Raw genomic sequence first — 22,827 nt, 5'->3', positions numbered from 1 at the left:
GCTATTGATCGACTAAGATGAGGGGATATTTTTCCGGGGGCGGGGGGGGGGGGGGGGGGGATATCTCATCACTCCAATGGAAACATGCATGTGGCTGGGTTGGGCTATACAGGGCAGAGATGTCAATCCAATGAACATGAATATTATGCTATTTAGCCCTGCAACAAGAAACACACCAACCGCCAAGGTAAAGGGCAATGCTGCAGACAAGGGGAGAAGTCTGGGGAAACAGGGCAACAACAGCAAACATGCCTTGAAGCAAAGACTACACAGTGAATGCTCCTTCTAGTCCAGGGGTAGGGAACCTGCGGCTCTCCAGATGTTCAGGAACTACAATTCCCATCAGCCCCTACCAGCAGGGGCGTACCTAGGCAAACTTGAGCCCTGGGCAAAACCTGAGTTTGATGCCCCCCCCCCACGGGTGGCCCCCACCATGACCAAACAATAATTTTTTCCACCAGGTCATTTCAAAGTCACCATCACATTATAGAACATCCCCCAACTCACAAATCTGAACATAGCAATGGGCCATGCCACACAGTCGAAATAATATTTGGAAAACATTTTCAAAATGCTTTCAAAATGTTTTATTACTGCTATGAAAACATTTTATGGTGTTGTATCCAGTCCCAATTGGGGGAAACAGCATCACTTTCAATGTTATTTAAACTGGGGGGGGGGCAGACTCTCCCTTTAAGGTGGATTTCAAGGAGAATCTGGGCTCCCTGGTTTAAACAAGTGATGCTGGAATCCACCCCCCCCAAACAAGCATCATTTTTTTAAATGGTGTTTTAAAACTGGGGACCTCAGATTTTCCCTTGAAATCCATGCCGAAGGGGGTAGATTTAACAACAACAACAACAACAACAACAACAACCTTTATTAGGCACTGAGAGAATAAAAGAAAGAAAGAAAACAAGCATTGGTGGGAAGGGAGTGAATTTAAAAAGAGAATCTGGGGGAAATTTAGGGGTGCCTGTTGTCAGGGGGTGCAATTATTAAGATAGCAGCACCAAAGGAATTTCCAGAGTGTCTTCGTGAGACCCTACTTATGATACCACCCAGAGTTGGTGAAGGTTGGTTCAGGGGGGTCCAAAGTTATGGACCCTCAAAGGAATTGTAGAAATTCAACCCCATCTCCTATTAGCTACCCCCATTTGGAAACAATGGAGGATGGGGGCACTCCCTTTGGGGGGTCCATAACTTTGGACCCCCTGAACCAAACTTCACCAAATCTGGGTGGTATCATCAGGAGAGTCTCCAAAAAAATCCCTGAAATTTTGGTGCTGCTAGCCTAAAATCTGCGCCCCCTGCAGGCCAAAAACGGAAAAACACTGAAAATACAAAATCCCTCACAAACCTGCAATTTTGTCGCCCACCACAAGGTGGCGCCCAGGGCAGCTGCCCACTTTGCCCAATGGGAGGTACGCCTCTGCCTACCAGCATGGCCAATTGGCCATGCTGGTAGGGGCTGATGGGAATTGTAGTTCCTGAACATTTGGAGAGCCGCAGGTTCCCTACCCCTGTTCTAGTCGGTGTAGACTCTTCATGTATAATGGGTTTTTCTCATTCTTTCTGGAATAATAGTACAAATTAGTCCAGAAAAATGTACTCTTGCTGGTACCAGGGAAGAAAGTAATTCTGCAAACTCACAAGTATAGGTAATGTCCACAAACCAGTCCCAAGAGTTTGGTTTCAGATCAAGGGCACTGCACTATTAGAAATGCAAGGGCACATTTCTGAGTCTGAATAACTGAATAATCATGTCACAGTTTGACTCCATTATTACCCCAAAGCTTTTATATTTGACAGCGAACCCTTAGCCTAATCAGACTGTGAAGTGAAATGCATGATACCTGGCAATTTTTAGAAAATGAGTTTCCCTTTCATCAGGTTAAATCGCACAGCTCTAGGGCTGACTACTACTAAAACCTTAATCAGTTGTTACATACTTTTTAAAATAGAAAGCCTGCATTATGTTAGTGAATAAAAGCATCCAAAGTACCTTTGAGCTATATGCCATCATGATAGAAACAGTGGCCATCATTAAACTTACTTCAATGGAATGGAAGCCTGCTATTTGTGTAGACTTCTTACTCTGATCAATAATGATTTAAAAGCACTCATTCTCAGTGGAAGTTTGAGGAACCAGACTAACTAATCTGAAAATGGCAGATCTGTATCAGCAACAGAGGGACATTTCTCCCATCTGTATATCCTATAAAAATAATATATAGAATATAAAGGTGAGGGAAATGTCCCTCTGCTGCAGATATAGATCTGCTATTTTCAGATTAGTCAGTCTGGTTGCTTTAACATCTACAAAGAAGGGCTATATATGATGAGTGATCTTAAATCATTATTGATTAGTGCAAAAGTTATAGTGCCCTCCTAAACAAACTTACACCTTTTAAGCCCAATTACTCAAACATATAATATATATAAATATTTGGGTCCCTTTCTTTGCAGCTGCCCCTGGCTACCCCTCTGTCAGTAGGCCTCCAATCATCATAGATTAATGTATTTCTCAAGGATATTGGAGGCAGGATTAATGCCAGGAGGTATTGATTATTCCTCTGCACACAAAATTTTTTTTTCCTGGCAAGCATTGGGAGTCTTTAACTTTGCTATTTGTCCCCCCCATGGCAGGCAAACCCCTGCCCTTGGCCCCAATTCTCTGCCCTCAAAAAATTGAGGAGCAGCAGAAAGAATGTTCAGAAAATAGTCTCCAATACAACATTTTAGAAACTTTTCCATATGTCCATTATTTCAACCATAGATATCAGGGGAAGTTCTTTTGAAAGTAATCAAGAAGTGATGTCACACCCACCCACAACCACCTGCTGATTCTGGTCATAAAAGCCTTTGACAATATATTGTAAAATCTCCAGTGTTTATTTTCTCTTTTTCTGCAATATCTGTGTGGATGTTGCTGTTAACTTGGGTTTTAGGTTTAAAATTAGGTTTTTTAAAATCTCAGATTTTTCTGCAAACACGTAGGTTTCCATTTTATTTGCTGTCACAGCTGGTCCTGCTGAGTAGATCTGCCTCATCAATTGAATATAGGGTTGGTCCATGAACATATTCTTTCTTCTTGAGTTTCAGTTCTTAAAACAACAGCCATTAATGCCCATTTTTCCCAGTGTGCCAATGTGCTTTTAATGGTAATCAGAAATAATTTGCTTGACCTTTTTCTTCTTGCAGTCTTATGCACAGTAGACACTACAATGATGAAACAGCTCCAGACTCTTCCCTGTCTTCTTTTCATCTGATTAGAAGTTGACAGTAAAACATGACAAAGATCTCCGTGCTGTTGCTTCAGATTTTCATTTTAAACTTAATCCTTTTTGCAATCATGAGACTCCCAATCAAAAAACAAAACCAGAGCACCATAAGAAGAAGGAGGAATGCATCAATGAACAAGAAATCAATACAATATTTTCTGGAACTAGAACAAGAAGTAAGTTCCTTTGTTAGCTCAGATACAGGTTTTTGGTGAAGTGAAGGAGGAGTGAAGCATTTTACATCACTGCTAAGCAGGTCTCCAGGTTGGTCTTCCACCCAGTTTTTCAAGTACCAAATTCCACAGTCACAGTGCCAGGGATTGCTGGATAAATTGATGACATTTAACATCTGAAGGTTATCAAATGCTCCTGCAGGTATTGATTCCAGCTTGTTGTGCTGCAGGTTCAGTTCCTGTGTTGACTTGGGTAGAGGGGGAAGAGTTTCCAGTTCTCTGAAGCTACAGTCTACTTTCAGTGGTTGGTGATCTGAAGGAGAGCACGTGCAGAGGTCAGGACAAGAACTTGCATAGCTCGTTTCAAGGAACAGAAATATCAGTAATCCTTGCCATGTGACCATTCTGAAAATTGAGAACATGGCATAAGTGGAGTGAAATAAGGCAAGGCAAGCAACATTTTGAATGAGAAATGTTAATGAAAGTTTTAATTTAAATGGGAAATAATAAAATCTTGATACTTTAGTGCCTGAATCAATTGTTTTCCTTCCCCTTGATACAAAGATCTGGTTATGGATATCTCAAATACTGGATGTCTCAAATATTCCCACATTTCCTTGTAATGTGAAACCTGCACTATCATGTCCTAGATGAGATATTTGGGTGCCAAAGCAGCAGTGGAAGGGTATAGCTGTTTTGTTTATGTCACAGTCTCAGACAGGCATCTGTTGTCCTCCCCACCCCCTCCGCTCCAGAAGCATGCCAGATCTATTTTCTAAACAAAGACATCTGCAACTTGGTCACTCAGTGGCAAAAAACCTATATTACACTGGTGAAATTCACTTGGCAGCTTGTGGAAAACCCACATTTACAACTGCTGTCAATCAAGAGTCACATTTACTTCCATCTCTGGCATGACTCAGGAAGTTTTGTTTATTTATTTCTTTGTTTTTTCGACTTCTATGTTGCTCTTCCCTTTATGACAGGCTCAGAGCGGTGTCATACAGACCAATAAAATGTATATAACAACATACAAATATAACAACAAACAGTTAAACTACATAACAATAAAAACGTGGCACATAAAATACTACTCCCACAAGGAGAACAATTAAAATTTCCACTTTCAGTATTGTAATGTCCTCCCCATATCCCCGTGCATTATCAAGGTCGATCACAAGAAAAGGGGAGGAGAGAGGGAAGGGAGGCCAGCTAAGCTGGTAGAACCATTGCTGTCCTCAATCAGCCCTGCCTGGGACAGACCCTCCTGTTGGTCTGCCTGCCTGCCTGCCTACCAAGCAGAAGTCCACCGGGTGAGCTGCCGCCTGCTGCCACTGGGAAGGAGTGAGAGTCCTTCCCCACCCACCCCATTGGGAACACCTGCAGGGGGTGGGGCCTGGCAGCTACAACAGGAGTTCCACCAGCAGCCCAAGGCAGCCAGGCCTGTCTCAGACTCCTGCCGGGACAGACCCTCCTGTTGGTCTGCCTGCCTGCCAAGCAGAAGTCCACCGGGTGAGCTGCCGCCTGCTGCCACTGGGAGGGAGTGAGAGTCCTTCCCCACCCACCCCATTGGGAACACCTGCAGGGGGTGGGGCCTGGCAGCTACAACAGGAGTTCCACCAGCAGCCCAAGGCAGCCAGCCTGTTCAGCCCTGCCTGGGACAGACCCTCCTGTTGGTCTGCCTGCCTGCCTGCCTGCCTGCCAAGCAGAAGTCCACCGGGTGAGCTGCCGCCTGCTGCCACTGGGAAGGAGTGAGAGTCCTTCCCCACCCACCCCATTGGGAACACCTGCAGGGGGTGGGGCCTGGCAGCTACAACAGGAGTTCCACCAGCAGCCCAAGGCAGCCAGCCTGTTCAGCCCTGCCGGGACAGACCCTCCTGTTGGTCTGCCTGCCTGCCAAGCAGAAGTCCACCGGGTGAGCTGCCGCCTGCTGCCACTGGGAGGGAGTGAGAGTCCTTCCCCACCCACCCCATTGGGAACACCTGCAGGGGGTGGGGCCTGGCAGCTACAACAGGAGTTCCACCAGCAGCCCAAGGCAGCCAGCCTGTTCAGCCCTGCCTGGGACAGACCCTCCTGTTGGTCTGCCTGCCTGCCTGCCTGCCAAGCAGAAGTCCACCGGGTGAGCTGCCGCCTGCTGCCACTGGGAAGGAGTGAGAGTCCTTCCCCACCCACCCCATTGGGAACACCTGCAGGGGGTGGGGCCTGGCAGCTACAACAGGAGTTCCACCAGCAGCCCAAGGCAGCCAGCCTGTTCAGCCCTGCCTGGGACAGACCCTCCTGTTGGTCTGCCTGCCTGCCTGCCTACCAAGCAGAAGTCCACCGGGTGAGCTGCCGCCTGCTGCCACTGGGAAGGAGTGAGAGTCCTTCCCCACCCACCCCATTGGGAACACCTGCAGGGGGTGGGGCCTGGCAGCTACAACAGGAGTTCCACCAGCAGCCCAAGGCAGCCAGCCTGTTCAGCCCTGCCTGGGACAGACCCTCCTGTTGGTCTGCCTGCCTGCCTGCCTGCCAAGCAGAAGTCCACCGGGTGAGCTGCCGCCTGCTGCCACTGGGAGGGAGTGAGAGTCCTTCCCCACCCACCCCATTGGGAACACCTGCAGGGGGTGGGGCCTGGCAGCTACAACAGGAGTTCCACCAGCAGCCCAAGGCAGCCAGCCTGTTCAGCCCTGCCTGGGACAGACCCTCCTGTTGGTCTGCCTGCCTGCCTGCCTGCCAAGCAGAAGTCCACCGGGTGAGCTGCCCCCTGCTGCCACTGGGAAGGAGTGAGAGTCCTTCCCCACCCACCCCATTGGGAACACCTGCAGGGGGTGGGGCCTGGCAGCTACAACAGGAGTTCCACCAGCAGCCCAAGGCAGCCAGCCTGTTCAGCCCTGCCTGGGACAGACCCTCCTGTTGGTCTGCCTGCCTGCCTGCCTGCCAAGCAGAAGTCCACCGGGTGAGCTGCAGCCTGCTGCCACTGGGAAGGAGTGAGAGTCCTTCCCCACCCACCCCATTGGGAACACCTGCAGGGGGTGGGGCCTGGCAGCTACAACAGGAGTTCCACCAGCAGCCCAAGGCAGCCAGCCTGTTCAGCCCTGCCGGGACAGACCCTCCTGTTGGTCTGCCTGCCTGCCTGCCTGCCAAGCAGAAGTCCACCGGGTGAGCTGCCGCCTGCTGCCACTGGGAGGGAGTGAGAGTCCTTCCCCACCCACCCCATTGGGAACACCTGCAGGGGGTGGGGCCTGGCAGCTACAACAGGAGTTCCACCAGCAGCCCAAGGCAGCCAGCCTGCTCAGCCCTGCCTGGGACAGACCCTCCTGTTGGTCTGCCTGCTTGGTGTGGTAGTAGTTAGCGAGGCTATAGGTTTTGGGGAGAGCGGCTGAACAATGGGGGCACCTACTTTGGGGCAGGGGATCCCGGTATTGATGGGACGGGGTAGATATAGCGGTAGGCGGCGGCCATATGATAGAAGACGAACAAGATACGGTCATGCTCGTTACAGCCTTCCTGACCTCCGACCTATCCCAAAGAGACGACGGTGGCAGAGTTCAGGGTTACTCTGCTTCGTCGCTGGTGCTGATCAATGCCAGGTCCATCAACAATAAAACGCTGTGCTCGAGATTATCTCGAAGCCCAACAGATGGACCTGGCTTGTATCACTGAAACCTGGGTGCGTGAGGGTGAAACCGTCGCCTTAGGCTAAGTCACGCCACCCTCGGTTCGCGTGCCTCCACCAGCCACGAACACAGGGCGGGGGGGGTGGTGTGGCGAGGCTCAGCCGTGATTCCATGCCCTTGAGGGCGGCGCCGATCCCAGAGATTGCGGCATGGAGTGTGTCGGCCTCAGAGTGGTTGGCTGTGGAGAGGATGGCGGTCCTCCTGGTGTACCCGGTCGCCCTTAGCGCACCAGGGGACAGCCTTGCTGCGGCTGCTGGAGGTGGTGGCGGACTGGGCATTGCGGTTCCCCAGTCTTATTGTTCTGGGGACTTTAATGTCCATGCCGACACCGCCATGTACAGTGGCTGCGGACCTGGTGTCATCCATGGTGGCACTAGGCCTCTCCTTGGTAAGTTCTGGCCCCACTCATGAGGCAGGCCACACGCTGGATTTGGTCTTTGGTTTGGGGTTAATATGGTCATATCCTCTACGGATAGAATGCCATGGTCTGACCATTACGCCTTGAAGGTTCGGATGGCCCTGCCACGCCAAACCCGTCTAGGCGAGGGGTGATTTATGCCGCCAGCGGAGACTTATGGATCTGATTGGTTTCCTGAATGCTCTGCGGGACCCTGAACCCGCCGGCACACTCGATGAGCAGGTGGAGGACTGGCTTCGCCTCCTTCGTTGCCATCGAGATTGTTGCTCCCCGGCGTCCTCTTCGCCCCGTGTTCGGCAGGCTCCTTTGGTATACCGAGGAGCTGCGCCATATGAAACGGATGCTTAGACGACTAGAGCGAGTGTGGCGGAAATCTCGCGATGGCTCTTGGCCAACATCTTATAGGACGTTTATGAAGGCCTATGAGATGGCAAACGAAGCGAGGCGAAGAGGGCTTTCTTCTCCTCCTCTCTTGCGTCTGCTAGCTCCCGCCCGGCGCAATTATTTCGTATAATTCGGTCTTTGACCTCCTTATCGGAAGGGTCTACAAATCATCGATTGGCTATTAGCTGTGAGGCATTCATGAGCTTTTTTTGCAGATAAAGTCACGTTGCTTCGCCGGGACCTTCCCGCCACGTTATCTACAATTAGTGAACTGGAGGCTCCCTTGCCGTCTTCGGGCCCAAGTTTGGCCCAGTTCTCCCTGCTCTCGAAGCCGCTGTGGACAGGGCCTTAGCTTCTGTTAGAGCTACTACCTGTTGTCTGGATAAGTGCCCCTCCTGGCTTATAAAAGCTTGCCGGGCGGAGCTACGCACCCCATCTGTTGAACATCATCAATGGCTCCCTTGAGCAAGGGTCTTTCCGGATGGGTTGAAGGAGGCAGTGGTCCGCCCACTCTTGAAAAGACCATCGTTAGATCCAGGTGATCTGGCCAATTACCGCCCCGTCTCGAATCTTTCGTTTCTGGGGAAGGTAATTGAGAGAGTGGTGTTGGAGCAGCTTCAGGGTTTCCTGGATGACGATCGGCTTTCGACCCTTCCAGTCCGGCCTCCGTGCTGGGCATGGGACGGAGACCGCTCTTGTCGCCATCACAGACACGCTCCGCATGCAACTCGACCGGGGCGGATCGGCGCTGCTGGTTTTGTTAGATCTTACCGCAGCGTTTGATATGGTCGATCACGACCTTTTGACCCACCGCCTGGCCGCTTCGAGTACGGGGCACTGTCCTTCAGTGGATTGCCTCGTTTCTCCGGACCGGAGTCAGCAAGTGTGGTGCGGGGATGAAGCCTCCCGGAGGTGCCCGCTTCAGTGCGAGGAGTACCGCAGGGAGCGCTGCTATCCCCGCCATTATTTAACATCTATATGCGACCACTTGCTCAGTTGGTGCGGAGCTTTGGGCTGATCTGTCATCAATATGCTGATGACACTCAGCTCATTCTGTTGATGGAGGGGGGAGCGGTTGCCGCCCCCGCGGCTCTCCAGCATTGTTTGGAGGCGGTAGCTGGTTGGTTGCGGCAGAGCAGGTTGCAACTGAATCCATCGAAGACGGAGATCCTCTGGCTAGACCGCAGGGGTGAGGTTAGGGATTTCCAGCCGCCGGTGTGGGAGGGGGTCTCATGGGCGCCGACCCCCTCTGTTCGCAGTCTGGGGGTCCACCTGGATTCGTCTCTCTCAATGGAGACCCAGGTGGCCCATACAACCCGGACTGCATTTTTCCATCTTCGCCAGGCCCGGGCGGGTTGGCTCCCTTCCTCTCCCAGGCGGATCTGGCCACTGTGATCCATGCAACGGTCACCTCCAGGCTGGACTATTGTAACTTCGCTGTACCGGGCCTTCCCTTGCGTTTGATTCGGAAGTTAAAACTGGTCCAACATGCGGCAGCACGCCTGCTCACAGGAGGCGCCTTCAGAGAACACATCCAGCCTGTGTTGCGACAGCTGCATTGGCTCCCGGTTGAATTCCGAATCATCTTCAAGGTGTGGGTTTTGACCTTTAAGGCTTTGTGCGGCCTGGGACCCTCGTACCTTCGGGACCGCATCACCCCATACGTCCCAACTCGGCCTCTGCGCTCTGCAGAGGACAACTTACTGGGGGCCCCCGGCCCCGCTAAGATGCGGCGGGCCCCCACGCGGGCGAGGACCTCTACGGCACTGGCTGCGGCCTGGTGGAACACCCATCCTCCAGCTGTCCGGGCCATGCGGGACCTGGGCGAGGTCCGCAGGGCCGGTAAGCCTGTGTTGTTGCACGGGGCCTTTGGGGAGTCCAGCTGCAGATATGGGGCCCCCTTACTGCCCTGCCCCTAGGGCAGTTACATCAGGGTCCCCTCATATTGAGGGGTCCTGCCATCCCCCCTCATGGGGGTAGGTTTTAAATTGGGGTCGGACGCCTTTTATTATGTATTATGGTTTTTTGCTGTTTTATGAGTTTTAAGCTATTTTATGGATTACTATTAATGTTTGTTACCGCTGTTTTAAAGATTTTAGTGACTTGTTTTACCATGTTTTATGCTGTACACCGCCCAGAGCCCCTGGAGGATGGGGCGGTATAAAAGTTTAATAAATAAATAAATAAATAAAAATAAAAATCATTGGCCTGGTGGAATAGCTCCATTTTATAGGCCCTGCAGAATTATGATAAGTCCTATGGGACCCTGGTCTCAGCTTACTCAGTCCTCTGGGAGAGAGTTTTCAAGGTGGGAAACATCTGCCAATTACAAACCCTACCAGCAAGGGTAGGTGGCAGACCAAGGGGATGCATGTGTCTCTGGAGCCACACAGTGTGTATTATTGCATTGTGCCAAGTATGCTATTATCCCACAAAACAATTAGCACATAAGTTTTGCCCACTCTTTGAGAAACATACAAGGAAAGGAGTGAGCAGCATTGGGCACCAGAAGCTGCCTCACAAAGGGAGAGGGTAAAGAAAGGACAGGAAGCTGATGCTGCTCTCAGTCACTGCTAGCTTCTCAGAAGGGTGATCAGTAAGGAGCAAAGAATGGCAGCTGATGCCCACCCTCAGACATTTCTTCTGTTCTTTGCTGACAGTTGCTCACCTCATTCATTCTCCACTGCAATGTTGCAGGGATTCTTGGCATGATCTTCCATTTCCTAATGGGAAAGACATCTGGAGATGCCAGGGGTGTGTGGCTCTTTCACATTCCTTTTTTTACTTTGCAGGCAAAGCCCAATCTTAGCCTGTTTCAGGGATTAAATTTCTGGTACTCCTATTGCACTAAGCTTGTAGTTCCCCTGCTAGAGGCAAGGGATCTCCAGCCCCCAGTAGGTACCTTCCCACTTACACTTAGCTGGCTGATAGGGGAACAATAATGGGAAACAAGAGGGATTGATAGCATCCCTACAAGATGTCATCACTGTCTGTGCGCCCAAACGTGATTGCACTGTGTTGGCAGGGAGAAGAAAGATACACTCTGGCATTTGGGTAAACCTACCATAGAGTTTTGCCCAAATGCAGACTGTCCATGGTGTCTCCAGGAGATGTGCTGACAGTACTACTGGGTACATAGGCACTGACACTAGTGACACTGGCAATATCATTAGGTTGCCTATGGTCCCTTCCGCACATGCAGCATAATGCACTTTCAATCTCCTTTCACAATTGTTTGCAAGTGGATTTTGCTATTCCGCACAGTAAAATGTATCTGCAAAGTGGATTGAAAGTGGATTGAAAGTGCTTTATTCTGCATGTGCGGAAGGGGCCTATGAGGGTTTCCACTGCCAATAGGTCTCACTGCTGGTTGCTAGGCCCTGCCTGGCAGCCGTATATCCCACATACTGGGAATGCACCTATATGGAACATCTCAGTATGCCCAATCACCATAAGGTCTGAAAAGAGCAACATGCACATTTTTGCAAATTCAGTGCATGCTATCTGAAAACTGAATTATACATTGATCCATTGTGTTTTTCAGGCAACATTCTGGTTGTGTGTACTGAGATACTTGCATATAGCGCCTTTTCCTATTATGCGAGACAGGACTGCTGGGACCACAGTGCCTGAAAAGGACTCTTGAAAGGGCATGAAAGGATTCCCTCCACTCCCTGCGAATGTGCATGTTGTATTCTGAGGCAAGATGTCCCCCATGAGGAAATATTGTCCAAGGCCTCCTAAAATTTGTGGCCAGCCCTAAATTTAACACTCAAAGTACAAAAATTTAAAAGGCATGATAAATATAGGAATTGATGATATCATGACAAAAAAAATGCAAGGAAGCCGCAACACTTACAATAGCAGCTGGACTAGTATGTGCTGTTTGAGGATCCTAATAAAACTGAAATTATTTGTGTTCCTAACTCTTTAACCCCACCAAGCAGTAAACTACAAACAAATCTACATTACAATTTTTTTTAAATTATGAAAATTAAGAAGTATCTGCTGGGACTAGTGTCCAGCAATCTAGGAGCTAAATGGCTGCTTCTACAAACTAAATTTTTTAAAAGCTATTTCCTTTTAGCTTAATGAGCCCTTCCTTTTACTAGGGATGAAAGGACACTGCTGTTCTGCCAAGGATGTGCTACCAATTCACTTTGCACAAGCTATAACCAAAGGCAAGCAACTGTACAAGAAGTTAATATTCATCCCATTTGCTTCTAAATCATCTCTAAATTGGAACAGACCAAATCCATAGTTAACAAGATCAAGAGCAGAACATAGGCAGATGACAAATCTAGTCAGAAAATAAGATGCATCTTAAGTAACTTCCACACAGGCTCTTTGCTTCAATGTGGCATTCAAAACACAGCAGTTTTTTTGAAGCATCCATGCAACATCATTCCCTAATAATCCATTTGGTGTTTTGTCCCTGCTTTGCTCTGAAACCTGGTTTGATATAACATTTTGGGAAAGATTTCAATCGAACATGTTTCCACACTGGGTTCTTGGGACTTGAAGGTCCAATCCACATCGATACTTTTTTTTTTTATCTCAGCCCCTATGGCTGCCAAGACAAGAGTCCCCTGCATGACTTTGGAGGTTGGTGGTTTTGGGATTTTTTAAAAAAATGGTGATTGCCTTAGCACTGTGATAGTTTGAAGATCTGTTGCCATGTTGCTTTGGAATATGCAAGTGATGTTATGACTAGTTGCAGCTGAGAGATAAGAAAGCCAGCTGAGAAGAGTTTAACAAACTGTAGAATAAGGAAGTGCAGCTGGAGAAATGTGTGGGGTCAGCGTGTTATTCTCTTGCTATGAAAACAATAGAAACATGGTTTGGTATCTCAAATATTCAGTTCTTTTCCTCCGGGGCAAACTAGCCATTAATCTCACCAGGACAATTCTGCCCTAGAGGGCTGGTGGCCAGGCTAAACAGGTCAATAGTCACAGCAGTCAACAGAGGCATCTACAAAGGAATAGACTGCAAAAAGAGAAAAATAGGCCACCCAGGGGGATCAACTGAGAGAAATGGCTTTGTCCTGGAAACAGGGTTGAGAAATTCCTGGAGCTTGGGGGTAGAGGGTAGGAAACGGGGAGGGGAAGGGATTATACAATGCCATGGAGTCCACCCTCCCAAGCAGCCATTTCCTCCAGGGAAACTTATCTCTGTTGTCTAGTGCTCACTTGTAATTCTGGGAGATTTCCAGTTCCCACTGGAATGTTGTTGGCAATCTATCTGAAAAGGAAGTGTCGCCTAAGACCCTCTTCCATGGCAGATTTCTCCACTATTTCTCTGGCAGCTCCAGCTCAGCCCAAGTTGTGGTTTTTTTAGGTGATCTCAAAGCTGCTCCTTCTTTAGTGAATGTGTTCTGCTTAGTACTGCAAACGCCATCTGATAGAAGTTCACTCCGAAGTAATTCCCATTGATGTATGAACACATAAATCACCAGAACGGCCTTGGTGCAGGCAGAAGAAGGTGTTATTTATTCCTGGTTCTGCTGCTGGATTCAGAAGTGCCAGCACGCCACTGTTATGTAATGCAGAAAAAAAAGTCTACCTAGCATAGATTCAGGAACTGAATGCCTCGGTCTACTTCAAACAAAACTATAGTTCTCAACAGCCCTAGCAATAGACCCCGAGCTGCTTTCCTGCTGGTTTGCAGCATTCTGGCCAGGCTTAAGGACATGAAAGGCACTGAGGGCTAATCCAACGTGAGAAATCAGCAGTAGCTGACCATGCTGTAAACCAAGCCAGACATAGGATCTTATTTGAAGACACAGAAATTCATGACAATTCTGACAGCTGCTATGTCAGACTACACAGGGAAAGCACTGAAATTCACAAACACTGCGACAGTTTCTACAAAAAGGAAGAGAGTCTGAAAATCAACAAAACCTGGCTAAAAAACACCAACATTAAAAACCAGAGACTAAGGCAACTGCAAGTGAACTCCATTGAGACACATGATTGCTAATGCTACAGCAAGTGCAACTGTAAATGAACTTTACCAAGACACATGCAAACAAACCTCACTCCCCTGTGAGGTGCATAGATGAAAGAGAAATGTTAGAAGCAAAAATCACCAGACCACAGCCACACAGCCCGGAAAACCCATAACAGACAATTTCAGAAAAGTAGTTATGTTAGTCCAGGGCACCTCAAAGTGGTACCTATAGGTGCCATAGTGCTGGTTGACATCTTTCCTGATGCATGCCAAGTGTTTTACGAAGTGGATGGGACCAAGTGGAGCTTCTGATTGGCCATTGGAGATTTGATGGGCTGTGCAGATTCAAATAACATTGTGTTGGCAGCAGCTGGGTTTATTCTCTCTCATGTTCCTTTTCTCAGTGTATTTTTAAAATTACTCCCTTTATCTTCTGCTCTTGGACTTCTTCTGTATGGTCTTTCCCACACAACCAAAATAAGACATCCTGGAGACGTCTTAAAAAACTATCTCCTCATTTTTTTATCTAGACAGTATGGACAAAAAAAAGTGACAGAAGAGACAGTGGGGTTTTTTTTCCCATGCACACTTTCAGTTTCTCTCTTCCCTGCATCATCCATTTTCTGCCACTTCACTCCTCCATTCTGTTCACCATTTGCTAAAGCTACCCTGGGATATTTGGTCTGCAGGCATTGCTGCTGGCTGCCTTTTTAGCTTATAAAATAAAATTCAACTCAATGTTTCCTGACGATTCTGGCAATATATAATTTTCCAGTTTTTTTTAAAAAAAATTGATGAGGTGTCTTAGAAGACACAAGCATATGATATGAGAATCAGATGTGAAAATACCCCCCCCCCCCAAAAAAAAACCCCTATATATTGCTGGAATCAGCAGGAAATACTGAGTTTATAAACTAAAAAGGTGGCCAGCAGAGATGCCTGCAGAGCAAACTTCCCAGAGCTTATAAATGGTCAGTGTCACAGAGGAGTTAACTGGCAGAAAATGGCAGGTGTAAGGAAGAGAGAAACCAAAAGTGAGAGTTGTGCAGTGGTGGGATTCAGCAGGTTTACATTACTTCAGCAGAATCGGTTGTTAAAGTGGTGCTTGTAAACAACTAATTGTTGAATTATTTGAATCTGACCACCAGAACCAGTTGTTAAATTATTTGAATCCCATCACTGGAGCTGTTTGACTGGGCAGGACAAATAAATTGTCTCCTGAGCTCAGCAAGCAGGAGTTGACTTCAGAAAAAAGATCGCTAACTTAGCATTTTCAAAAAAACCCAGTTTAAGCTGAAATAAAATGTCCTGAGGGTGTTTTGGGGAAAAAGCTGTGCAGAGTTCCGCCCCCAAATGCTTATTTTCATGTCCTCAAGGTGTTTTATTTGTGCTGTGTAGAAAATACCTATGTTGTATGTGCATATGTGTGGCTCCACTGTTTGCGGTGTTCATTTTATGGTTCTGCCTGCTACTCTGTGAAAGAAGTTCAAAGATACCCACAGGGTCAAAAAGACTGAGAACTTATTTTGCAACAAAAACAAAATGAGATAATGTAGTATTTTAAGGATGACCAGGTTTTTATTCTGGTTTAAACTTTTTGGAACTAAATAAAACCACATTTGTCCCCAAACCTTTGAGCCCCAAACTGAGTTTCTGATAACTAGAGGAATCTTCATTTGAAGTCATAATTTTAGTTACTGGACCATATGCATTTCTCTATTCTAAAGCTGTTTTCTAAATTCAGTGCCTGAGGGTGAAAATTTGAAAAACATAATTGCTATATTTTGGATGTACAAACATATTCCATCTAAATTATTGAAAAATGTGAAGAAAATACCTGTGGATGCTTACACAGGACAACATGGTTAATATTTTCCAAAGATATTAAAATAGCTTCAGACTTGGACTTTGATAAAGATTACATTATTCATGTGCTGGAGTTCTGTGATGGAACTCCAGATGTGTTATTTGGTTTTAAAAAGGAGTCATGAAGAAGGAGAGGGACATATGGAATGCTGACAAAGTGGATTTCTTATGCATGTGCACAGTTATAGAGAAAAAATATTAACAGAATTAAAAGTCTGTGAAATTTAAGTAGTACAGCCTGTGACTATTTCTATGTGGGGACTTCCATTTATGTGGAAGAGTAGGGAATAAGAAGCAGTTCTCTGGATTAAAGTTCTCTGCTCTTAACCACTACACCATGCTGGCTCTCAGGATATGGATGGGGACTTTGAAAAGTACAAAGGGGATGGCATGGAATCCAGCAGACTCATGGGTCCTGCACCTCCTCAGCCTACCTTGGATGGGTGGCAGCAGCACATGTCTGTGAGACAACAGGTCCAAGCCATGCCTTTTGCCTCCTCTCATACTGCTGCCTGTCACTGATTTGGCACATCAAGTAGTTGCTTGGGTCCAGAGGCGTAGCAAGGGGGGAAAGCGCCCAGTGCACTGTTGAATCCTCCGCCCCCGCTCCGGAACGCCCCTGCCATGCCCTCACCACACCCCTGTCCCCCTTGGAGCTACGCCCCTGCTTGGGTCACTGAATTGGCTGGTGCGGCAGAATTGAACTTCCCTTGCTTGAAAAGCTCCAGCTCTCTACAAGGCAGGCATAGGCCCTTTGGCATCTGAGCCTGGCTCAAAATGGCTTACAAAATGCCCACTGCTGACCAGCAAGCTCTACACAGAGGACATTCCGCCCCCCACCAAAAGGTGTTAATAAGGGGATTATCTGCAGGGAATAAGTGTAAAACTGATGTGTGAGCTTCACAGAATTTTTTTTCATAAGACTTAATTTATATCATACCTAGAATTAAGACATTATGACAAATTAAAAAAAACATTATTTCTAAATGTTATGATTTGTTATGCACTTCCTTTGTTATGATTTATTAAGTACTTGAAACCTGTTGCTATAATAAAGAGGGACACTAGCATCTTTTTCAGTTTTTTTAAAAGCAGGTACTTTTACCAAAGCTTAATAAAAAGTATTTTATACTTTAATATTGTAATTGTCAGCTACAGAAATCCATTTTTGTTGGATGCAGTTTATGAGTTCTGATTATCCTCCGTGGTTTTTGGAAGGATGATAATTTAAGTCCAAACTTCAAAAGTATTTAAATTACTGAGAACAGTGATATCAACCAGAAACCTCTGCTGTAGCTCCCCCAGGCTTAGTGTTCAGTTCAGTTCAGTTCCTGCAGAAAGTGAACTGCAGGAACCTCCCTGTCTCCCCCGTAACACCTGACCCAGCAGGTTTCCTTTATACAGCACTTACCTTCCTTCCCAGGCTCATGAGGGATCCAGTCAGTTCACAGCTTTGCATTCTTTTATTTTTGCTTTTGAACTCTTTATTTTGACACCCCCCCCCCCTGCCCTTACAGGACCTGTGGCATTCTTCAGTTCACGATAAGATAGTGCTGGCTGGGGCAGTAATTTCTTGCTTTTGTGGGTTATGACAGCAAGAAATGTAACCACCGCAGCTTGCTCTACGCAGCTGAATTTGATGAACTGTGTGGGAAGTGACTTAGGGATCATGAGAGAAGTGGCCAGGCTAGATAAACATGTGACACTGTCTCTGTATGTAGGCTTTTTAGCTGTTTTCTGCAAGAATTTCCCAGATAAAAGCACACTGGCTTGGACCTGATAAGCAGAGTTCTGCTTATTGCAATGGCTCCTGTGCTCCAGAGACTCCCATTCAGATCCCCCATGTGTGTATTCTTATGGCAAAGCTGTTGCATTCTTCTCAGTATATGGTGGGGAAAATGGGGTATGGAGAGAAGATACAATATATGTTGCAGTCAGTTCTAGATCTTCCCCCATGACACACACACTTTTTCATCTGTTCGTGTACTAGCCTTACATGTGCTAAAATGAACTTGTGGAGACAAAATGCATTAGCAACTTGAGTTCTCACTTATCCAGTGGCATTTGGGTAACGATAAGACTACTTCTCCAATTTAAGTTAAAAAATAGACTAGTAGAAGTCATGTTGGATTTTTCCTTCAGTTTTACCTCTTCAGTTGCCTGTATATAGCAAGAAGCAGTTTATTTTAATACAGAGCATTGTCTATTCTATTTTTGTTTTTTAAATTAAGCAAGACTAGATAATTATGCAGACATAATGCAGTCCATATGTTCCATCTCAAATACTTGTCTGTTGCTACAGCAGACTCCAAGTTGTACTGCATAATCATTTGTTGTTACATACAAATAAAACTGAACAGCAGAAGTCTGTTTTGAATGCCACATGACACCCCCCAGTACTCACCATTTTTAAATGGAGTGTGTGTGTGTGTGTGTGTGTGTGTGTGTGTGTGAGAGAGAGAGAGAGAGAGAGAGAGAGAGAGAGAGAGAGAGAGAGAGAGATTAAGGAGTTTTGCCTGGCATCCTGTTTAATTAAATAACTTGAACTGTACCTGAATCATATACGTGGCTCTTTTTTGGCAGGGCTTAGGAAACGGTTTGCATAGGGTCTGTTATCATAATTCTCTTTGGATCTGGCAAAATGCTTCTGCAGTTAGCAGAAGCTTTGACGCACAGGAAAGAATTTCCATAAACACAGATGACCACATGCTGCAGTGTTAGCATATGCAGTAATAATTTGCACAGCCAACAGAATTCGATTGTAATTGGTTTTATTCCAGTGACAATGGTTGTTTCAGGAAACAGAATGCGGCCATGGTAGGAATTTTTGCATAACCAAAAATAGCAAACAAAATACAGCTGGTGTTCTTTCTCTGCCACAAGCATCATTTAGTCATGGCTGCATACACTTACTTTTTGCAGAAACATGTTTTATTTAACGGAGGACAAAGAAGGCTCTGAGTGCCTGGGTTGCTTCAGGCTGCCTTCTCTTTTGTATATCTGGGACAGGCTAGACCAGAGGGAAGATGTTCTCCCTCAGACCCACCCCAGTTGAACCCACCTCCAGAGCTGGCCCAAACTAGATTGATGGCTACAGGCAGTGGTGGGATCCAAAAATTTTAATAACAGGTGGTGGGATTCAAACAGTGGCGCCGCCGCACACACGCACCTCCAGTCCCTATTGGGCAGGGAGGTTGCTTTAGTAACCCCTTCTTGGCACTCAGAAAAAATTAGTAACCACTTCTAGAGAAGTGGTGAGAACTGGTTGGATCTCACCTCTGGCTACAGGGACAGGAGCTTGGTTGAGTTACCAATCTACAGCTAGTGGGTGGCAATCTCCTGCTATTTACAACTGATCTCCAGGCGACAGAGATTAGTTCACCTGGAGAAAAATGGCTGCTTTGGAAGGTGGACTCTATGCCAAAGGCAGACCGGGGGGGAAGTGGTCCCTGGGGACAGCAGGAGACGGCCTGCAGGGAGGCGGGTGGTGGGGCTTGGCAGCGTATGGCAAGGGCGCATGCTGTTTTGTCATGTGAGGGGGTTCCTGGCACCCCCACATGACTGAAATGTGTGCGCCCGGGGACATGGGTGACCTCATGTCCCTACAGGCCATACGCCTGTGCTGTATGGCGGTATACTCCGTTGAAGTCTCTCCCCTGCTCAAACCCTGCTGTCCTCAGGCTGCACATCTCCAGGTATTTCCCCAGATATTTCCGAATCCCAAACTGGCATTCCTAGGGCTTCAACAATATCCCCATGGCCCAAAACTCAGTCACCACTCACCCTTCCAAACCCCCTTCCCCCACACAGTCAGCAATAACAAAACAAAATACAACTTATGCTCTATCTTTACCACAAGCCATGGCAGTGAATGAATGCTTACTTTCTATACAAACACTTCTTCATTAACAGATTACTTTTGGTATTCTCATTAAAGAGCTGTTAGCAGTTTACTTTGACTTCTGGTCTTCCATGTCGTGAATCTGCAGCAGCGGGACTTCAAGAGAATGCTGCTTTTTATTAGCTTGGTGGGCTAATTTTCTGGAACAATACAGAATGCAGAATGATAAAATTAAGACCAATACTGCAATAGCAATGAGTGGAACATCCCTCCAGAGGAAATCAAGGCAGTTGATTGGGGGAGGTTTCCGGCATCCTTCCAAGTCATTTCCACTCAGCTGGCTCAAGGCTCTCATCTTCATAGAAGTGGGACCCGCACATGTAATGTTGGCAAGAGAGGCTCCATGGAAGTCTTCCAGCCACATCTTGAAATATAAAATAGAGCAGTCGCAGTTCCAAGGATTGTTGGAAAAATCTACTTTCTCCACTTTTCTCAAGATGTCCAACGTGCCAGGATGGATTGTGGTCAAACTGTTGTTTTGCAGCTCAAGAATCAGGATGTCAATTGACAGGAGAGGCATCTCCTTCAGCCCCAGTGAAGTGCAGTCTATTCGCCAGCCCAATTTTCCTTGCAGTGGCTCGCACAAACAGGGAGGGCAGGGTTTGGCTTGGACTGTGTACAGCAGCAGTAACGAGAGAAGTCCTCTGTTCATGCTGGTAGCTGCAGGATAAGAATATGCACAGTGTAATGTGTACATTCTGCACATAGAAAATCCTGATTTTCCTGGCAATATATCATCTTTGTACAATTTGTTCTTAAACAATAGAGCACTCCTAGTGTCTTTAGATGCTATACAGAAGTAACAAAAGCAGGGAGATACTAATGCATGCATCTGCTTGGGTTTTTGCATCATTACATGAGCCGCTGTTAATCGTATTTAAACCCATTACTACAGAGAATTGAATTGCTTAAAGTATGTGTATAAATAGGGACTAAGATTGTTGTGCTGGGTAGAAGTTTAGAGATTTTGGTTCAGGCTACAGTCCTAATATCAGGATACTTGAGACTACAGGTTATGACTGTAGTACTCAAGGGCTCACAGACAGCCATATTTATATTTACCATTAACTAAAAAATCCACTTGACAACTGTGTACATCACCCCACCAAACATACGCATAAAACAAGATATAATTATTTATGTTAAATACATAGCTGTAATATTTTTAATTAGAAGAGTAGCTCAGAAATGTATGGTTGCTTCTCATCACAACTGTTGAAATTTAGCAAGCGCTTTGTTTATCTGATGTAAGGAGAAGGAGATAGGCTGCTCTCTCTGCCTGCCTATCCACATAATCCGCAGCATGATTATGTAGTACCCTCAGGGAAGAGAATGAGATTGCCAAGGTGCTTAAAGAAGAATGATCAGGCGGTGAAGGAAAGCAAAACCAACACCATTCCACTGTAGTTAGCTTGCTCTTTTACTGGCTGCTGTGGGGTTTGTTTAGTTGGGTTTTTTAAACTATTTGTTCTTTGCAGCTAGCTTTCTCTGCTGCCCAGATGTTGGGTTGAGAGCATAGAGCCTGTAGAAAAGGTTGGAAGATTGTTGGAGAGGATGGATATCCCTGTGTGGTACACAGCTCAGGGAGACTTGCTGCCTCCATTTCCTGCTGCCTTTGGGCGCTTTCTATTTCTGTGCCCTAGACGCCATTATTAAACCTGTTTCAGAAGCATACAAGGAGGCACTCATTCCCCCTTCCCTTCCCTTCCACTACTGTGTAGTGTCATCTCAACTGCCATCTGTCATGTCTTCTGTTTCCATTTAAAACATGCTAGGAAGATTGTCACAGATCTCCAAGCATCTCAACTACTTTGACTCGGAGAGCTGCTCACCTAGGAGCTTATTGCTTGTCAAAACAAGCAGTGAGTCCACTTGAGCTGCTGTAGACCATTTTTATGTCATTTGAGGATATGAAATTGCCATGAACCCACCCACCCCTCAACTTCTGCATATTCTAGCTTTCTATGGATTTGCTGTTCACTCCAACCCATTAGTGAGAACAGAATTTGGATCGCTACAGCAGATCACTACAACAGAGGCATCCTGACACTCTTAATTTCCTCCTGTTAAAAAACAATGCTGGTAAACCTCAAAGCTGAGAAGAAAAACACAGGTCATGGAACCGCACCATTTCTTTCTTTGCCTTCATAAAAACAATAAAGAGCCCTGCCAGATCACAGCAAGCACCCAGCATTCTGTTCCCCCAGCTGCTGACAAAATGGCCCTGGGAAGCTCACAAATAGCACATGAATGATGAAAACAACACCATCCTGCTCTGCCACCGCATGTAATACTGCCTCTGAGCATGGCAGTTCCACTTAGCCATTATAGTCAATAGGCACTGATGGACTTATTCTCCATTAATTTGCCAAGTTCTTTTTTAAAGAAACCATCACATCTTGAAAGGGCCATGTTAGTTATGCCTTGTTTGAAGAAGTATGCTTACCTGTCTTGAATCTAGTGCCCCTCAGCTTCACTGGATGGATCCTCCAGGAGAAGGAGAAGAAGTGCTGCCTATCCACTTGCTTTACCCCGTGCATAATTTTAGAAACATGTACAGTTTCCCTTGTTTCGAAACTGAAAAGCCACAAATTGCTCAGCATTTCCTTTAGATAAGGTGCTCCAACTCTTTCATCAGTTTCTTTTTGGGAGTTCTTTTACTATCTGCTTCGGTATTCAAAAAACTGAATACACTGGCGTCATCTGCACACCTGGTCACTTCACTGCCCTCTCTAATTCCAGATAATTTGTGGAAAAAATTAAATTGCAGCAGTCCTAGTGCAGGTGGCAGTAGGAACTTCCATCCACTGCAAGAACAATTGCCAGTTGTTTTAACCAGTTAATCAAGAACATGTACTTTTTACACCAAGACCCCTTCTGCACATGTAGAATAATGCACTTTCAATCCACGTTCAAAATTGTTTGCAAATGAATTTTGCTATTTTGCTCAGACCCCCTTCTGCACATGCAGGATACTGCACTTTCAATCCACTTTCAATGCACTTTGCAGCTGGATTTTACCGTGTGGAATAGCAAAATCCATTTGCAAACAATTGTGAAATGTCCTCTGCATTGTTCTGCATGTGCAGAAGGGACCACAGTAAAATCCTGCTGCAAAGTGCATTGAAAATAAATTTAAAGTTCATGATTCCGCATGTGCGGAAATGACCCAAGACTGGTAAGTTTATTCAAGAGC

General features: G+C 46.5%; 2 protein-coding genes across 2 annotated transcripts; both read right to left on the bottom strand.

Moving 5' to 3' along the window:
• Nucleotides 1–2,307: 2,307 nt before the first annotated feature.
• LOC125430074 (platelet glycoprotein IX-like) lies at nucleotides 2,308–17,363 on the bottom strand. The gene is made up of 2 exons (XM_048491792.1): nucleotides 17,142–17,363; nucleotides 2,308–3,862 (listed from the first exon to the last, which is right to left on the bottom strand). The coding sequence occupies exon 2, from the start codon at nucleotides 3,859–3,861 to the stop codon at nucleotides 3,319–3,321; it is 543 nt and encodes a 180-aa protein (XP_048347749.1). The 5' UTR covers nucleotide 3,862; nucleotides 17,142–17,363; the 3' UTR covers nucleotides 2,308–3,318.
• A 1,121-nt stretch (nucleotides 17,364–18,484) lies between these two features.
• On the bottom strand, nucleotides 18,485–22,152 carry LOC125430073 (platelet glycoprotein IX-like). The gene is made up of 2 exons (XM_048491791.1): nucleotides 22,078–22,152; nucleotides 18,485–20,291 (listed from the first exon to the last, which is right to left on the bottom strand). The coding sequence occupies exon 2, from the start codon at nucleotides 20,281–20,283 to the stop codon at nucleotides 19,681–19,683; it is 603 nt and encodes a 200-aa protein (XP_048347748.1). The 5' UTR covers nucleotides 20,284–20,291; nucleotides 22,078–22,152; the 3' UTR covers nucleotides 18,485–19,680.
• Nucleotides 22,153–22,827: the final 675 nt, after the last annotated feature.

Source organism: Sphaerodactylus townsendi, linkage group LG03 (assembly GCF_021028975.2).
Source record: "Sphaerodactylus townsendi isolate TG3544 linkage group LG03, MPM_Stown_v2.3, whole genome shotgun sequence".
NCBI lineage: Eukaryota > Metazoa > Chordata > Lepidosauria > Squamata > Sphaerodactylidae > Sphaerodactylus > Sphaerodactylus townsendi.
The sequence above is the reverse complement of the archived record's forward strand: the minus strand, read 5'-3'. Positions and strand labels throughout refer to the sequence as shown.

Bases quoted from the DNA above. Each gene is read 5' to 3' on its own strand.
- LOC125430074 (XM_048491792.1), bottom strand. From the start codon at position 3,861: ATGGTCACATGGCAAGGATTACTGATATTTCTGTTCCTTGAAACGAGC.
- LOC125430073 (XM_048491791.1), bottom strand. From the start codon at position 20,283: ATGAACAGAGGACTTCTCTCGTTACTGCTGCTGTACACAGTCCAAGCC.